Genomic DNA, 18,481 nt, shown 5'->3' with positions numbered 1-18,481 from the left:
GTCCCTCTGATAGAGAAGCAGCGTGGCCCGGCGGAAAGAGCCCGGGCTTGGGCGTCGGAGGTCATGGGTTCGATTCCCGGCCCGCCCACTCGTCGGCTGTGTGACCGTGGGCGAGTCGCTTCACGTCTCTGGGCCTCAGTGACCTCATCTGTAAAACGGGGATTACCTGCGAGCCTCCCGTGGGACGACCCGATGACCCCGTATCTCCCCCGGCGCTTAGGACGGTGCTCTGCACGTAGTGAGCGCTTAACAAATACCGACGTTGTTATTATTATTAACCAGAGCGTGTCCCTTCCGTCCCCAGGGGCCAGGTGGCGGTCGGCCGGCGGCGGCCCCGGCGGGATGTCGGGGACCTGGGTCACCTTCGATGACGAACCGGTGCTCCGTGCCCCCCGGCAGGCCACGGATGCCCCCCGCGGAGGCCCCCCGCCCCCGGGCAGCCCCCCGCCGGACCTCTACCTGAGCCCGGGGCCCCCCCGGAACTCCCCGCTGCCCACCCCGACCCGGGACGCCCCCGGCTCCCCCCCGCCGGGGGCCCTCGCCCTCTCCCCCATCCCGGAGTGGCCTCCGAGCCCGGGCCCGCCGGGCCCGCCCCACACGGGCCCCGCCGCCTCGTCCGGTCAACTCCCGCCCGACTCCGACCGTCCCCCGGCCGGCCCGGCCCGGGGCCGGGAAACGGGGCCCGAACGGCGGGGCCCGGGCCTGACCCCGGGTTCGTTCTCGTACGTGTGCGAGAGGCTGGAGCGGCTCCGGGCCTCGTCCGAGGCCCCCGGCCCGGCCTTCGTCCCCCGCTCGCTCTTCCACCCCCGCGGGAGATCCGGCTGGGCCCTGCTGCTGCGCATCCCCGAGAAGAAGAGCGTGATGTCGTCGCGCCAGTGGGGGCCCGTCTTCCTGCGGGTGGCGGCCGGGGGCGTCCTGCAGCTGTTCTACGCCCCGGGCCTGGAGCGGCCCTTCCGGGAGGTACGGCTCGGGCCCCGCTGCCGTCTGTCCGAGCCCACGGTGGAGCGCGGCGGGGCCTCCGGCCCGGTCCACGCGGTCAAGCTCGAGCACGTGACCTACGCCGAGAGGCGTCGGGGCCGGGCCGGGGCCCAGGCCGCCCGCGCCGTCCACGCCGACCAGCTGCTCAAGGTGGCCAGCCCCGACCACGGGGACTTCCTGGACTTCCTGGGCGCCGTGGAAGAGGAGCTGGTCAAGCTGCCGCCGGCCCCCGCCGGCCCCCGCCCCGCCAGGCCGGACGGGGAGCGGGAGATGTTCCTGGAGCTGGACGACCGCGTCTGGGCCGCGGTCCGGAGGGACGGCGGAGTGGCCGAGGCGGCCGTGGTCACGCGGGTGAGCTGCCTCTGCTTCCTGAACGACGGGGACGGGTGCTTCCTCACCCTGGACGGGCCCCGGCCGGCGCCCGGGCCGGGCGACCTCCACGTCCACCCGTGCGCCCGGGCCGCGGACCCCGCCGGCCCGCCGGCCGTCCGCTTCTCCCCGCCGGACGCCTGCCGCTTCGAGCTCATGCGCTTCAGGACGGCCCCGGACGGGGCGGCCCCGCCGCTGACGCTGCGGGCCCAGGTGGCCGTGCGGGGGGCCCGCGTCGAGCTGAGGGCCTTCGTCCGCGCCGGTTCCCCGCCGGCCTGCCGCCACGTGGCCGTCCGCTTCCCCGTCCCCGCCCGCTGGGACCCGGCCCCGGGCAACCCCGGGCCCCGCCGGCCCGGCTCCCTGAGGGCCAGGATGAACCGCGGGGCCCGCCTGGGGGCCGGGCGGGACCCGGACCCGGAACCCACGGTCCGGGTGAGCGTGGGCACCGCCCGGTACGAGGGGGCCTACCGGGCCGTCGTCTGGAGGATCGAGCGTCTCCCGGACAAGAACTCGGGTAAGGGCCTGGCCCCGCGCGGTGGGACCGGGGGCCGGGGAGGGTCTCTCCGCTTTCGGCCCCCTTTTCCCCCAGCTTTCGTCGCCGTGGGCGCGTGCCCGGGTGGACCAGCCAGAGGCACCGGAGAGGCAGGGGTGGAGAGGGAAGAGTCAGGGGCGCGGGATGGTCCGTGCTGGGTCACCGGGGGAGGGTCGGGGCGCGGGGTGGCCCGTGCTGGGTCGCCGGGAGAGTTGGGACGTGGGATGGTCCGTGCTGCGTCGCTGGGGGAGAGTCGGGGATGGAGAGGGAAGAGTCAGGGGTTTGGGATCGTCCGTGCTGGGTCACCGGGGGAGAGTCGGGGATGGAGAGGGAAGAGTCAGAGGTGCGGGATCATCCGTGCTGGGTCACCGAGGGAGAGTTGGGGCGGCGAGGGGCGAATCAGGGGTGTTGGATGGTCCGTGCTGGGTCCCTGCGGGAGAGGCAGGGATGTGGGGTGGGCCATTCCACCCGCTGAAGTCGGGGTCCGGGAAGACGACCGTCCCTTAGCTACGCCCGGCATCCCATCGCCCCGGAGACGGAGTCCCGGCTGGCCGGGCCTCGCCGCCGCTCGGGTGTTCTCCCCTCCGATCGGGCCCGGCCCCGCCGGCGACGGAGGGGCAGGCGGGCGGCACAGAGAAACCAGGGGTCGCCCTGACCGCGGCCTTCTCCTCCCCTCGGCTCCGGCCGGCAGCCCCGGACCACCCCCACAGCCTGCTGTGCAAGCTGGAGCTCGGTTCCGATCAGGACCTCCCGGAAGACTGGGCCCCGTTCGCCGACGTGCAGTTCGTCACCCCCGACGTGTGCGCCTCGGGCACGGAGGTGCGGGCCCTGGGCACCGACGGCGACCTCCAGCCCCAGAAACACGTGGTCCGGAACACGCGCTACCATCTCCAGGTACCGCGCGGGCTGGGTCCGCTTTGGGAGGAAGGGCGGCGTGGCCTAGTGGCCAGCGCGCGGGCCTGGGAGTCAGGAGGTCGTGGGTTCTAATCCCGCCTCTGCCGCCTGTCCGCTGGGTGACCTTGGGCAGGTCGCTTCACTTCTCTGGGCCTCGGTTACCTCATCGGTCAAAGGGGGATTGAGATTGTGAACCCAGCGGAGGACAGGGACTGTGTCCAACCTGACTACCTTCTAGCTACCCAGCGCTTAGAACAGTGCCTGGCACATAGTAAGCGCTTAACAAATAATAATACTAATGTTGGTGTTTGTTAAGCGCTTACTATGTGCAGAGCACCGTTCTAAGAGCTGGGGTAGATACGGGGTCATCGGGTCGTCCCACGTGAGGCTCACAGTTAATCCCCATTTTACAGATGAGGGAACTGAGGCCCAGAGAAGCGAAGTGACTCGCCCGCAGTCACCCAGCCGACAAGTGGCCGAGCCGGGATTCGAACCCAGGTCCTCTGACTCCCAAGCCCGGGCTCTTTCCACCGAGCCACGCTGCTTCTCTATTAGTAACACCATCGCTATTATTACAGAAGCAGCGTGGCTCGGTGCAGAGAGCCCGGGTGAGAGCGGGGGTTCGAATCCCGGATCCGCCACTTGTCAGCTGTGTGTCTTTGGGCGAGTCACTTCGCTGCTCTGGGCCTCAGTTGCCTCATCTGAAAAATGGGGATCGAGACTGTGAGCCCCACGGGGGAACGACCTGATCACCTCGTATCTCCCCCGGCGCTAAGAACAGTGCTTGGCACATAGTAAGCTCTTAACAAATACCATTATCATCATTATAATAATAATAATAATGTTGGTATTTGTTAAGCGCTTACTATGTGCCGAGCACTGTTCTAAGCGCTGGGGTAGACATAGGGGAATCAGGTTGTCCCACGTGGGGCTCACAGTCTTCATCCCCATTTTACAGATGAGGGAACTGAGGCACAGAGAAGTTAAGTGACTCGCCCACAGTCACACAGCCGACAAGTGGCCGAGCCGGGATTCAAACCCATGACCTCCGACTCTCAAGCCCGTGCTCTTTCCACTGAGCCACGCTGCTTCTCCATAATGTTGGTATTTGTTAAGCGCTTACTATGTGCCGAGCACTGTTCTAAGCGCTGGGGTAGACACAGGGGAATCAGGTTGTCCCACGTGGGGCTCACAGTCTTCATCCCCATTTTACAGATGAGGGAACTGAGGCACAGAGAAGTGAAGTGACTCGCCCACAGTCACACAGCCGACAAGTGGCAGAGCTGGGATTCGAACTCATGAGCCCTGACTCCAAAGCCCGTGCTCTTTCCACTGAGCCACGCTTATTATCTTGGGTTCCTACTCGCTTGTCATTGCCTGTTCTGGGTGTAAGCTTCTTCCGGAGGGAAGAGACCAGCTCTTAGTAATAATAATTTAATAACGATGGCATCTGTTTAAGCACTTACTCCCCGTTCTGAGCGCTGGGGTGGAGACGAGAGAATCAGGTCGGACCCGGGCCCTGTCCCACGTGGGGTTTGCAATCTTAATCCCCATTTTACAGATGAGGTGACCGTGGCACGGAGAAATGAAGTGATAATTACGGTACTCGTTAAGCGCTTAATGTATGCCAAGCACTGTTCCAAGCGCTGAGGTAGATACAAGATAATCAGGATGGGCACAGTCGCCGTCCCTCATGGGACTCGCAATCTTAATCCCCGTTTTTCAGGTGAGGGGACTGAGGCCCAGAGAAGTGAAGTGACTCGCCCGGGGTCACGCAGCAGACAAGTGGCAGAGCTGGGATCAGAACCCGGGTCCTTCTGACTTCCAGGCCCTGTGAATACAGTGTTTAGGGCAGTGTTGGGCCGCCAGAAGCCGTGCGGCCTAGTGGAAAGAGCCTGGGCTTGGAAGTCCGAGGACCTGGATTCTAATCCCGGCTCCGCCACTCGTCCCCCGGGTGACCCCGGGCAAGTCGCTTGGCTTCAGTTCCGGCTCGGCCACCTGCCCGTCGGGTGACGCCGAGGCAAGTCACTCCTCTGGGCCGCAGTTTCCTCATCTGTGAAATGGGGATTCAATGTAGGACAGGGACTAGGTCGGTTGGGTTTTGTTTTTTTGTTGTTTTTAACGGATTTGTTAAACGCTTACTATACGTCGGGCACTGTACTGAGCTCTGGGGTAGATACAAGTGAATGAGGTTGGACCCAGTCCCCGTCCCACATGGGGCTCACAGTCTTCATCCCCATCTGACCGACGTATTGATGCCGTGCCTACCCCAGGGCTCAGCACAGTGCTTGACGTACCCTGTCGACTAATCAGTCGATCGATCCTATTTATTGAGCGTTTCCTGTGGGCGGAGCACTGTACTAAGCGCTTGGGAGAGGACAACGCGACAATATGACAGACACATCCCCTGCCCGCAGCGAGCTTACGGTCTAGAGGAGACATCAACGGCGTAACAAACCCTCTCTCAATGCCTAGGTCGAAATCGAAAAGAAAAGGATCGCGGCAGACGGAGAACACCCGGGCAGAGCCGACGACTGCGCTACACAGTAGACGGAGAAGCCAATCCTGGCTGTGGTGGGGGTGATGACCGGGACCCCTCCCCGCGCCGAGGAAATAATAGATATCGTGGTATTCGTTAAGCGCTTCCCGTGTGCCGGACACCCCTGGACAAGTGCGGGGGCGGATCCAAGCAAATCGGGTCGGACGCGGTCCCTGTCCCTCGTGAGGCCCAGAGAGGTTAAGTGACTCGCCCACAGTCACCCGGCTGACAAGTGGCGGAGCCGGGATTCGAACCCATGACCTCGGACCCCAAAGCCCGGGCTCTTTCCACCGAGCCGCGCTGCTTCTCTAAGCGGAGACGTGAAGTGACCTGCCCAAGGTCACACAGCAAACATGTGGCGGAGGCCGGGACTAGAACCCAGGTCCTTCTGATGGGCCCGTGCTCTATCCACGAAGCCACACTGCTGCTCCGCTGTATTAAGCGGATAAGCAGTCCGGATACATTTCTTGTCCCCAGTCCAGGCAGGAGGGGGGAACAAGTATCACATTCCCGTTTTACGGAGGAGGAAACTGAGGCACGGAGAAGTTAAGTGACTTGCCCAAGGTCAAACAGCAGGCCCGTGGCACGGCTGGGATAATAACCATCTGGTCTCCCCCTCTGGACTGAAAGCTTGTTATGGGCAGGGATCGTGCTTACCAATTCTATTACAGTGTCCTTTCCCAGGTGCTTAGTACAGTGCTCTGCGCACAGTCAGTGCTCAGTAAATCCCACCGATTGATTGATTGATTGGAAAGCGGGGAGAAGAGACCCGCAGCTCCCTCTAGACCGAAAACCCGTCGTGGGCAGGGAGCGTGTCTACCAATCCTGTCGTATCGTACCCTCCCGAGCGCTTAGTACAGAGCTCTGCGCGCAGCAGGCGCCCGATAAATACCTTGACTGACCGATTCCCTCCCTCTCAGGCAGGGGAACCCGGGAAGGGGCAGAAGCCGTGGCCGATCCGCTAATCTCTAGCTTTCCCAGGCTTGGCACCGCATATGAGCCTCAGAAATACCCTAAATTCGGTCAGCAGCCGTCCAAACCTCTTCCCGCCTTCGTCTGCGCAGTCCAAAACGCTAAAAACGACTAGGATTTTCTACGGAGAAAGAGTTTGGGAGGCGCGGCTTACGTTTTGGGCTGAGTATTTTAATGACCTCCCTGCCCGAGACCAACAGGCCCCTGATCTCTTTTAAATACCGACGACTGAGTGTCTCGGTGCTTTTCTCAAATGACCAATTTCTGTTCCGTCGATAGAAGCGTAAGGCTGAGCGAGCTGATGATCTTGTAACAGAATATTTTGTAGGTGGCATATTGACTTTTGAAGCTGGGGAAAAACGGGTTGGTGATCAAAACTGTATTCCGGAGGGTGTTTGTTTGCTCGTCTTCTTGAGAAATCACGTTTATTTTTGCCGGGTGACTCCCTGGGCTGAGACATTTTTTTAAAGATGAAATGAAGTTCGGTGCAAGAAAAAGAAGAGCTGTCTGACCATGCAGACTTTCTTGGGACCCACGAAGACCATCGGCTGAACCGACGGATTAAAGATCAGATCAGAGATTGACTGGAGAAGCAGCATGGCCTTGTGGACGGAGACCGGGCCCCGGACTCAGAAGGACCTGGGTTCTAATTCCCAGCTTGCTAGGTGACCTTGCGTGAGTCACTTCACTTCTCTGGGCCTCAGTTTCCTCCTCTGGAGAAAGGGGGATTAAGACTGTCAACCCCATTCGTTCATTCATATTAATTCAGTTGTATTTACTGAGCGCTTACTGTGTGCAGAGCACTGTACTTGGCACTTGGGAGAGGGCGCTCTAACAATAAGTATTCTTTCGTTCGACCGTATTTATTGAGCACTTCCCTGCCCACGGTGAGCTTGCAGTTAGACCGTTACAGTTAGGGAAGCAGCATGGCTCAGTGGAAAGAGCACCGGCTTTGGAGTCAGAGGTCATGAGTTCGAATCCCAGCTCTGCCATTTGTCAGCTGTGTGACCGTGGGCAAGTCACTTAACTTCTCCGTGCCTCAGTTGCCTCATCTGTAAAATGGGGATTAAGATTGTGAGCCCCACGTGGGACAACCTGATTCCCCTGTGTCTCCCCCAGCGCTTAGAACAGTGCTCTGCACATACCAACATTATTATTATTACTGTGTCCAACCTGATTTGCTTGTATCTCCCCCAGCGCTTAGTACAGTACCTGACGCAAAGTAAGTGCTAAACAAATACCATTAAAAAAGCACACAAAAATTTATTTATCCCTTTTACTTATCCCTCCTCCCAGCCCCAAATCACTTCTGCGCATATCTGTAATTTCATTAATAATAATAATAATGTTGGTATTTGTTAAGCGCTTACTATGTGCAGAGCACTGTTCTAAGCGCTGGGGGAGATACAGGGTCATCAGGTTGTCCCACGCTGCTTCTTTGTATTGATGTCTGCCTCCCCCACCCTCAGTAGAGTGTAAGCTCACTGTGGGCAGGGAAGGTAATAATAATAATGTGATCTGTTAAGGGTTTACTATGTGCCAAGCACTGTTCTAAGCGCTGGAGTAGATACAGGGTAATCAGTTTTTCCCACGTGGGACTCACAGTCTTAATCCCAGATGAGATCACTGAGGCCCAGAGAAGGGAAGTGGCTTGCCCAGCAGACACATGGAGGAGGTTGGATTAGAACTCACATCCTCTGACTCTCAAGCCCAGGTTCTTTCCACTAAGCACTTAACAAATATCACGATTATGATCATCACTGTGGTATTCCCCCCAATCCTTAGTACAGTGCCCTAATCTCAGCGGATGCTCAGCAAATACCCCTGACAGATTGACTGATGAATCGATCTAACCATTTCCTCACCCTGCACCGAATTCAGCAGGTGGTCCCAGGCAGGTGCTTAACATTTTCAATAACGATGCGGAGGAGGCAACGGAGGCGCCTTGTGGACCCACCCTATTTACTCCCTCCCTATGGTGGGCAGGGAATGTGTCTGTTCATTCATTCATTCAATCGTAATTATTGAGCGTTTACTCCGGGCAGAGCACTGTACTAAACGCTTGGGAAAGTACAATACAGCACTAAAGAGAGACAATCCCCATCCGCAACGGGCTCACAGTCTAGATGGGGGGGGAAGGCAGACATCGATACAAGTAAACAGGCGTCAAAATAAATGAAATGAAATAAATAAAATTACAGCTATGTACATGTCGTATGGTCCTCTCCAAAGCGCCTAGTACAGTGCTCTGCACGCAGTAAGAGTTCAATAAATACAAATGACTGATTTCTAACCCCTCTGTGAAAGACTGGGCCATTCTCTCTCCCAAGAGGTCTTTAAGGACTCTTCTTTAGGGAAGCAGAGCCGCCTAGTAGAAAGAGCACGGGCCTGGGAGTCCGAGGACCTGGGTTCTAATCCTCATCATGGCCCACATAGAAAACCAGGTCAACTTGCTTGTCTTCTGGACATTAAGCAGCACGGCCCGGTGGCAAGATCGGGGCCTTGGGAGTCGGAGGATGTGGGTTCTAATCCCGGCTCTGCTACTTGTCTGCTGTGGTACCTGGGGCGAGTCACTTCACTTCTCTGTGCCTCAGTTCCCTCATCTGTAAAATGGGGGTTAAGACTGGGAGCCCCACGTGGGACCACCTGATTACCTTGTATCTACCCCGGAGCTTAGAAAAGTGCTGGGCACTTAGTAAATGCTAAACAAGTACCATCATCATTATTATTATTATTTCTGTGTGACATTGGGCAAATGACTCTTCTTCTCTGTGCCTCAGTCTCCTCGACTGTAAAATGGGAATTCGATACCCGTTGTCCCTCCTATTTAGATTGTGAGTCTCAGGTGGGACAGTGACTGTGTCCGAGCTAATGAACCTGTACCTCCCCCAGCGCTTGGAACGGTGTTTGATACTGCTTAATAAATACCATAAAATAACACTGTTTGATTGAGCCCCACTCTCAAGTGTGCCTGAGTGTGTTTTTATAAGATATCTTGGCCAGAATAGGTGGGGAAAATTAGAGAACATCGGTTCCAATATCAAAAGCTGAGCTGCCGGAATGGAACTAAGCAGCCCGGTGTTAATGCTAAACATTCATCACAGGTGAGTCCTGCAGGGAGCCTTCGGTGGTCTAGCGAAGCAGCTGTGGCTCAGGGGAAAGAGCACGGGCTTGGGAGTCAAAGGTCATGGGTTCGAATCCCCCCCCCCACTTGTCAGTTGTGTGACTCTGGGCAAGTCACTTCACTTCTCTGCGCCTCAGTGACCTCATCTGGAAAATGGGGATGAACACTGGGAGCCTCACGTGGGACAACCTGATTATCCTGTATCTACCCCAGCCCTTAGAACGGTGCTCTGCACAAAGTAAGCGCTTAACAAATACCGACCTTATTAGTAGTAGTAGAAAGAGCCCAAACTGGAAGTCGGAAGACCCGAGTTCTAATCCTGGCCCCGCCACTTGGTTGCTGCGTGATCTTATTGCGGGCAGGGACCGTGTCTATCGACTCTGTTGAACCATGGTCGCCGAAGTGCTTAGTCCGGCGCTCTGCGCAAAGTAAGTACTCGATAAATATCACTGATCCCCCCTGCCTGGAGGAGAGATCTTGGGAAGACAGGATGACCACGGGCAGTTATCGGACCAGTGCCGGGGATGGAAGACAGTCAAGCGGGTGGCCGGGATGGATTTGAAGGGCGGCAGTTTCCTTTATTCGCCCCCAGGCCTGCGGTCTGGGGCCCGGAGGGGGTGGTTTGGAGTCCGGGGGTGAGATCTGGGGCCCAGTGGGGGGGTTTGGGGTCCGGGGGTGAGATCTGGGGTCCGGCGGAGAGGTTTGGAGTCTGGGGGTGAGATCTGGGGGCCCAGAGGAGAGCCGTGGGTCCCGGCAGTGATATCTGGGGTCTGGTGGTGAGACTGAGGCCCCGGTAGAGACATCTGGAGTCTGGTGGTGTGGTTTGGGCCCTGTTGGTTGGAGGGGCGGTGCCCTGCCTGTAGCCTTCCTCCCTCTTCTCTGCCCCTGCCTCACCCCTCCGTTCAAGTGTATTTATTGAGCACTTACTGGGTGCAAAACACTGTACTAAGCGCTTGGGAGAGTACCACAGAACAACAAACGGGTTCCTGCCCCCACCCTCAACCCCTTCCCTCCTCCCCATGACAGTTACTCCTCCCCACCCTCAATTAACTCGGGAAAGGCCTTCCTACCCCACCCTCCCAAATCGTTAATCCCTTCCTCCTCCTCCTCCTCCTCCCAGTACAGTTTTCCCACTTCCCGAAGGGAGGGGTGAGCAAGGTGGGAGGGGTCTCCGGGATGGGGGTTGCAAGGGGAGGCTGGGGGCGGGGTTGAGGTCGCTGCGCGTGGCCCGGGGGCGTTATAACCCCAGCGGCGCGCGCCTCCGGCCCGGGGGGAGAGGGCTGGGAGGGGGGAGGTCTCAGCCGGATCCGCACCCATGGCCTGCGCCAACCCCGTGGTAAGGACGAGCTTGCCCTCACTTTGGGGAGGGAATTTGGGGGAGAGAGAGGAGATAGACCCCTGTCCTAGGTACCGAGGCCTTGGCCAGGCGGTTCCCCAGGTCTCGGTTGCCCCAACCGTATCTCCTTTCCCAAATGCCCCCCACAGATTTTCTTTCCTTCCTCTTTCTCTCCCCATGCTCCCATCCTCTTCCTTTCCTCTCGCCCCCCCCATCTTCTTCCTTTCCTCTCTTGCCCCCCATCTTCTTCCTTTCCTTTCTCTTGCCCCCCCCGGCTTCTCTCCTTTCCCTTCTCTTGCCCCCCGCCTTCTCTCCTTTCCCCTCTCTTGCCCCCCGCCTTCTCTCCTTTCCCCTCTCTTGCCCCCCGCCTTCTCTCCTTTCCCCTCTCTTGCCCCCCGCCTTCTCTCCTTTCCCCTCTCTTGCCCCCCGCCTTCTCTCCTTTCCCCTCTCTTGCCCTAACGTTGCCCCCTGCCATCCTCTCCTTTTTGCTCCCCGGGCCTCTCCCTTTTCCTCCCTCCCACAATCCAGGTCTGGGGATAAGCCCCCACTGTCCAGAAACTTTTTCCTAGTCTCTGACCCGGGCCACCATAGAGGCCTGGACACGGTTTGGGGGGAGAGCAGATGGTGGGAGGGCGTCCTGCCACTCCTTGGCAAAGTGCCTGCGGCTTCTTGCCTGTGGTCCCGGGTGCAGCCCCCTGAGCTCCTGGCTGGCCAGTCCCATATCTGTTACCGATTTGTACATGCCAAACGCTTAGTACAGTGCTCTGCACATAGTAAGCGCTCAAATACTATTGAATGAATGAATACCGCTTCGTTCAGTCAGTCCATCGGGGTCTATATCTAACGTCTATTGGGAGCGTGGCACGCTGGGCTAAGTGCTTGGGAGAATATAATACAATAGAGCTGGTAGACACAATTCCTGCCTACAGTGAGTTTATAATCTTGTTTAATAGGCAGACACCTACCCCCCCCCCCAAAATATCTAGATATATAAGGGAAATAGCATAGTCTAGTGGGAATTAGAAGTTAAAAGTAGGAAAATGGGCCTGGGAGGTAGAGTTCTACTCAGCTGCTGGGTGACCTTGGGCAAGTCACTTCTCTGTACCTCAGTTACCTCAGGTGTAAAATAGGGATTAAGGCTGTGAGCCCCATGTGGGACAGGGACTGTGTCCAAGCCAGTGTGCTTGTATCCACCCCAGCACTTAGTATAGTGCCTATAATGTAGTAAGTGCTTAACAAATATCCCGATTATTGTGTATCTCTGTGGGTATTTTAAACATTTGTTAAACACTTATCCTGCATTTGGGATTGTTCTAAGCGCTGGGGTAAATATGAGGTAATCAGGTTGGACAGGGTCCCTGGCCCATGTGGGGCTCAGTCTTAATCCCTGTTTTGCAGATGAGGGAATTAAGGCACAGAGAAGGTAAGTGGCACACAGCAGCCAAGAGGCAGAGCTAGGATTAGAATCAGATCTTCTGAATCCTAGGTCTGTGCTTTTTCCAGCTGAGGCTATGCTAAATCTGAGTGCATTTGGGAGTGGGATGACTGTGTTCAGGTGAAATTCGTTTCTTATACAGTGAAGATTTACCCTTAGTGGATAGTTTTTAGCCTCGGTTTAAGCGAAATCAGCTGGGCCCAGGTTTGAGAAATGCCACTCTAAAATGCATGAAATGCAGCCAGGCGGAGAGCCACCGCTAAATCCAGGCCAAATTCCAACAGCACAGAATGTGGGTTTGAGAAATGACCTTAAGAATATGTGTGAGTCAGTTTAGTGGAATTTACTGAGTAGGCATCTGGGGGGAACCCTGCCTTTGAGTTGCTTGTAATCAAAGGGGAAACAGAGACAGCTGCTGGACACGGCACAATGAAGGGTGATCTCTGGGTCTATGTGGTTTGATTGGAGGTGGGTCTACCCATCTGTAATAATTAGCCTTTTTGTTAAGGACTTTCCAACAATATATGGTATTTACTGAGCGCTTACTGACTACCGAGCGCTTGGGAGAGTGATGTAACAGAGTGGGTAGGTGTGTTTTCTTTCCATGTACTTGTACTTTACTAAATGCTAACGTAATAATAACGTTGGTATTTGTTAAGCGCTTACTATGTGCAGAGCACTATTCTAAGTGCTGGGGTGGATACAGGGTAATTAGGTTGTCCCCCGTGGGGCTCACAGTTCATCCCCATTTTACAGAGGAGGTAACTGAGGCACAGAGAAGTGAAGTGACTTGCCCACAGTCACACAGCTGACAAGTGGCGGAGCTGGGATTCGAACCCATGACCCCTGACTCCCAAGCCCGGGCTCTTTCCACTGAGCCACACTGCTTCTGTAGCACCTGTATGACATATGAGGCTCACAGTCTAAGGGGGAGGAAGAATAGATATCAAATCCCCATTTTCTAGTTGAGGAAACTGAGGCACAGAATAATAGTAAGCATGATAGTATTTAAGGGCTTACTATGAGTGAAGCACTGTTCTAAGCCCTGGGGTAGATAGAAGCTAATCAGTTTAGACACAGTCCCTGTTCTACTGGGGGCTCACAGTCTTAATCCCCGTTTTACGGATGAGGGAACTGAGACCCAGAAAAGTCAAGTGTCTCGCTCAAGATCACTCAAACAAGTGGCAGAGCCACTTTTTCCCCAGACGTGAGCCCTTGAAAGCTTGATCCACTGTCTTCGTGCAGCCCATTCTCTACAGATCTGTCATCGAGGACGTCATTGAGGGGATGCGAGAGCTTTTTGCCGAAGAAGGGGTCGACGAGCAGGTTCTGAACGACTTGAAGCAGGTTCGTTGGCGATGGAAGGTGGTGTGGCTTCCTTATGCATTTCATTATTTCTTTCTCTTTCAGAGTCCACAGTCTGACACCAGCCAATTCCCTGCCCCGCTTCTTAATTATTGCTTTCTATTTGATTATTGCCCAGATGGAGCCATTCACTGTGCTCAGGGTTGACAATCTGTACCGAAATAGCCAATCTTTTTTTATTTGAGAGCTATCCCAATTGTGCCGAACAAATAATCTCCAGGTTTTTTTTGTTTTGGGGTGTGTGTGTGTGTGTGTTTAAAACCCTCTTAAAATCTTTTTTTTCACAGCTTTGGGAAACCAAAGTTGTGCAGTCCAAAGCAACGGAAGGATTTTTCAAGAACACCCTGCATATGCCTCTGTTGACACTGAAGTTGCCGTCCAACATGCATCAGACCCTGCACACATCAACAGGTTGGAGTGTGTGTGTGTTGGGAGGAGGAGGGTGTATAATAATGGTGATATTTAAGTGCTTACTATGTGCCAAGCACTGTTCTAAGCGCTGGGGTAGACAACCTGGGTCATCAGGTTGTCCCATCTGGGGCTCACAGTCTTAATCCCCATTTTACAGATGAGGGAAATGAGGCACAGAGAAGTGAAGTGACTTGCCCAAGATCACACAGCAGACAAGTGGCAGAGCTGGGATTAGAACCCCATGTCCTCTGGCTCCCAAGCCCGGGCTCTTTCCACTAAGCCACGGTGCTATTTATTCGGAACCAAAGAAGTCTGGAAGCGTGAATCTTTAACTCCCTGTAACGACATAGCAACGGTTTCTCAAATGCCATTAAACGAAACAAAAAACACCAGTCCCGGATGGGGAGAGTTTGTGTGGGAGCTCAATCTGCACCCGGCTCTGACGCTTCTCCACTGCATGACCTTGGGTGAGGCGACCTTCTCTGTACCTCAGTTCCCTCACCTGCAAAGTGGGGATTTAAGACTGTGAGCCCCATGTGGGACGTGGAGTGTGTCCAACCTGATTAGCGTAGATCTACTCAGAGCTTAGTACAGTGCCTGTCGCTTAAAAAGTACCATTAAAAATAAAGCCCAACCCTTTCCATTGACGTGAGTGATGTCAATAAGCGTCTAGCCAGCGTGGCCTAGTGGGTAGAGTACAAGCCTGGGAGTCAGAAGGACCTGGGTTCTAGTCCCAGCTCTGCCCCTTGTCTGAAGTGTGAACTTGAGCAAGTCACTTCACTTTTCTATGCCTCATTTCCCTCATCTGTTTAAAAAAAAAATTGGGCATTAAGACTGTGACCCATGTGAGACATGGAATGTGTACAACCTGATTTTGTATCTAAGACAATGCCTATCCCCATAGGGAGCGCTTAAATGCTGTTTAAAAATAAAATTAATAGTATATACTGAGCACCTACTGTTTGCAGGGGACTGGACTAAGCGCTCGGGAGGTACGATAAACTTAGGAGAAGCAAATTCTTCCCTCAGAGACCTTGTCTTACGCTGTTGAGTCATCTCTGACCCATAGCGACTCCATGGACACATCTCTCCCCGAATGCCCCACCTCCATCTGCCATCGATCTGGTAGTGGATCCATCTTGGTAAAAATCTGGAAGCGTTTTACCATCTGCGCGGTAAACTTGAGTCTCCGCCCTCGACTCTCGCATGGCACCGCTGCCCAGCATGGGAGGGTTTCGACTTGTGGCAGATGACCTTCTACTCGCTAGCCACTGGCCAAAGTCGGAATGGAATGGACAGGCCTCTGCTTGACTCTCCGTCCCATAGCCGAGACTGGGAGAGGACTGGAAACTCCCCGGCCGCGATCCCGAGAGGGGCCCCTCAGAGGTAGCCGGGTATAAAAGTTACGGATGGAAGTGCCCTTGCTTGGTTAAGAGTGTTCGGATGGCACGGAAGTGCTGAAATGGCATCATCAGTGTCATCGATTGCATATATTGAGCACTTACTATGTGTTGAGCACTGTACTGAACACTTGGGAGAGGACAATCTAACCGTTGGCAGACTGGTTCCCTGCCTACAATGAGCTTACAGTCTAGAGGGGGACACAGATATGAATATAACTAATATAGAATATTATTATAGAATTTAAAGATATGTAGTGCTTTGGGGCTGAGGAAGGGGTAGATATCAACTGCTCAATGTCATAGATCCAGTGGAAAGGGCTGATTTTAATGTGTTTTCTTTTATGCAAAATTCATTTCAGAAAGCTAGCTGAACATACCCCCAATAGCTTCTTTACGGTCAAAATTTTTTTTTCTTCACACTGGAAGTGAGGAATTTTTTTTGTAGTATTTAAGTGCTTACTATGTGCCAGGCAGTGTACTAAGCGCTGGGGTAGATATGAGGTGATCAAGTCGGACAAAATCCTTGTCCCACAGAGGGCTCACGGTCTTAATCCTCATATTTACAAGTGAGGTAACTGAGGCCCAGAGAAGCAAAGTGATTTGCCCAAGAGATTTGTCACCCAGGAGACAAGTGGCGGAGCCAGGATTAGAACCCAGGTTCTTCTAACTCCCAGGTCCGGGCTCTATCCACTAGGCCACACTGTCTCCTGGGTTTAGACAAAGGCTTTCGGAGGTCGTCGCGTCCTTTTGTCATAGTTTAGCACTGCACATAGTAAGTGGTCAATGCCATCGATCGATCGATTGACTGCTGGGAAGGGCAAAAGGACAACTTTGGTTCTCCATGGCCCAGTTGCTGTCAGGATTGACAAGAAAATCTGTTATCATCGGTTTGGGGCTTGTGTCCTTGGGAATGAACTGTAACCTGAGACAGCTGGAGGCAGCACAGCTCAGTGGCTAGAGCGTGGGTCTGGGAGTTAGAAGGACCTGGGTTCTAATATCCAGCTCCATCCCTTGTCTGCTGGGTGACCTTGGGCATGTCGCTTCACTTCTCTGGTTATCCCTCATCCGCAAAATGGGGGATTTAATACCGTGAGCCCCTTGTAGACTGTGTCCGCTCTGATTAGCTTGTATTTCTTCTCCCCCCTCCCACCCCCAACCTATTGCTTAGTACAGTGCCTGGCACATAGTAAGTGCTTAACAAATACCTTTTTTTTTTTTTTAAAAAAAAAATGATTTCCTATCTGCTTAAACTCTGTGTTGGCTGGCTGATAAAAGATAGCGGTAAATGTTGCTGCTTTTGTTCAAGGAGAGATGCCCTCATTTGTCTTCCTTACTTTCAGTGTCTGTTTCGTGTAATCTCTGCTTGTCTTCCCCCCCGCTCCCCGATTCCTCTCTTCCACCTCCCTCCCCCGCAGCTTCCCTTTCCACCATAATGTAGTCAAAACATGAATATTTCCCCAAACTGCAGAAACAGTTTGAGATGAGGGTTTGTTCCGGGTGGGGGAACACGTTTCCCAACTCTGTTATACCGTACTCTCCCGAACTCTTAGAACAGTGCTGTGCACACAGTAAGTGCTTCACAAATACCATCCTTATTATTATTACAGTGCTGTGCACGTCATAAGCACTCAATAAAAAGCATCGATTCGGGACTCCACAGTTCATGTGAATCCATTCCTCCCTGTCGTCTGTCAACGTGGAAATTAAGGTCTTAATCCAGCATATGTATCGAGTGCTTCCTGCGTGCAGAGCACTGTACTAAGCACTTGGGAGAGTACAGTATAACAGAGTTGGTAGACAAACTCCCTACTCCAAATGGGTTTACGGTCTAGGGGATATGTGTTTTGTCTGGCCAAGGAGAGAAACGATTTGGTGAGAATTACTTTTCTTCTCCTCCGCTTCAGATCCTGTTCTTTTTCACGGTCTGCATTCATTCATTCATATTTACTGAGCGCTTACTGTGTGCACAGCACTGTACTAAGTGCGTGGAAAGTACAACTCATTCAATGGTATTTATTGAGCGCTTACTATGCAGAGCATTGTGCTAAGTACAATTCAGCAACAGATACAGACAATGTCTACTGAACCATGGGCTCACAGTCTAGAGGGAAGAAAAAGTTTCCCTCCTCTCCCCCAATCAATTAATTGAGCACTTACTGAGAGCAGAGCACTCTACTAAGCGCTCGGGAAAGTACAGTATAACAGAGGGAAGCAGTGTGGCCTAGTGGATAGAGCACCAGGCCGGGAGAAGGACCTGACTTTTAGTCCCGGTTCCGCCCCTTGTCTGCTGTGTGACCTTGGGCAAGTCATTTCACTTTTCTGGGCCTCGGTTCCCTCAACTGGAAAATGAGGATGAAGACTGAGCCCCATGTGGGACATGGACACTGCCCCACCTGATTAGCTTGTATCTACCCCAGCGCTTAGAAGGGTGCCTGGCGATATAGTAAGCGCTTAAACAAATAACGATTTACCAAAAAATCGAAGCGGCTTTTGGAAATTCTCCTCCAGCCCCTGTGAAAACTGCAACTCTTTGCGTTTACCACAAGATGGTAATGTTAGCAGCGATTCGGATCGCAACAAAGCACTCCGGCGACAGCACAGAGGGTCCACCCCAGTCTTCGTTCCATTCCTCATTTTCTTCTCCCACCCCTCGGGGTGGTAGGTGCCTTCCGAGAAATAAAACTAATGACCTTTAAGGGAGGGAAGGCTTTTGAAATTAATTGGCCAGGTGGTGCATTTAGACTCTCTCTGCGAGAGCGCGTCGTGAGGCTCGACGGCTGGCATCGTTTCAACCGAGGGGGGCAATTGGGATCCCGATGGACTCATCCCATAAAATCGGAAGGTGGGCACGGAGAGGGGTCCCGGTGTCCTCTGCCGTGTTTTTCTCACCCCGCCACGGCTCACTGGCGAGGTCTCGGTTGTGACACCTTTCCTGCCCTCCGTTCTTTCCAAACTCAGATCCCTCTCCGTTTTCTGTGAGCATCCTCCGCCACGTCCTTTAATAATAATTGCGGTAAGGGTGAGGGGCTTTATTGCGTGCCAAATGCGACCTGATTATCTTGCATCTACCCCAGTGCTTGGTAATAATAATAATGATGTTGGTATCTGTTAAGCGCTTACTAC

At 54.4% G+C, this 18,481-nt stretch overlaps 1 protein-coding gene across 1 annotated transcript in view; it reads left to right on the top strand.

The window, feature by feature from the left end:
* Positions 1-645: 645 nt before the first annotated feature.
* Positions 646-18,481, top strand: part of LOC100083158 (stonin-1) — a gene marked incomplete at its 5' end in the record, with an annotated part of 30,693 nt that continues 12,857 nt past the window's right edge. Inside the window, 4 exons of the mRNA XM_029071669.2 lie at positions 646-1,861; positions 2,571-2,773; positions 13,425-13,526; positions 13,832-13,955. Of these exons, the coding sequence (XP_028927502.2) occupies positions 646-1,861; positions 2,571-2,773; positions 13,425-13,526; positions 13,832-13,955 (1,645 nt within the window). The remainder of the gene's footprint in view (positions 1,862-2,570; positions 2,774-13,424; positions 13,527-13,831; positions 13,956-18,481) is intronic.

The sequence above is a fragment of the Ornithorhynchus anatinus genome, chromosome 9 (assembly GCF_004115215.2).
Source record: "Ornithorhynchus anatinus isolate Pmale09 chromosome 9, mOrnAna1.pri.v4, whole genome shotgun sequence".
NCBI lineage: Eukaryota > Metazoa > Chordata > Mammalia > Monotremata > Ornithorhynchidae > Ornithorhynchus > Ornithorhynchus anatinus.
This window is presented reverse-complemented; position numbering and strand designations above follow the sequence as displayed.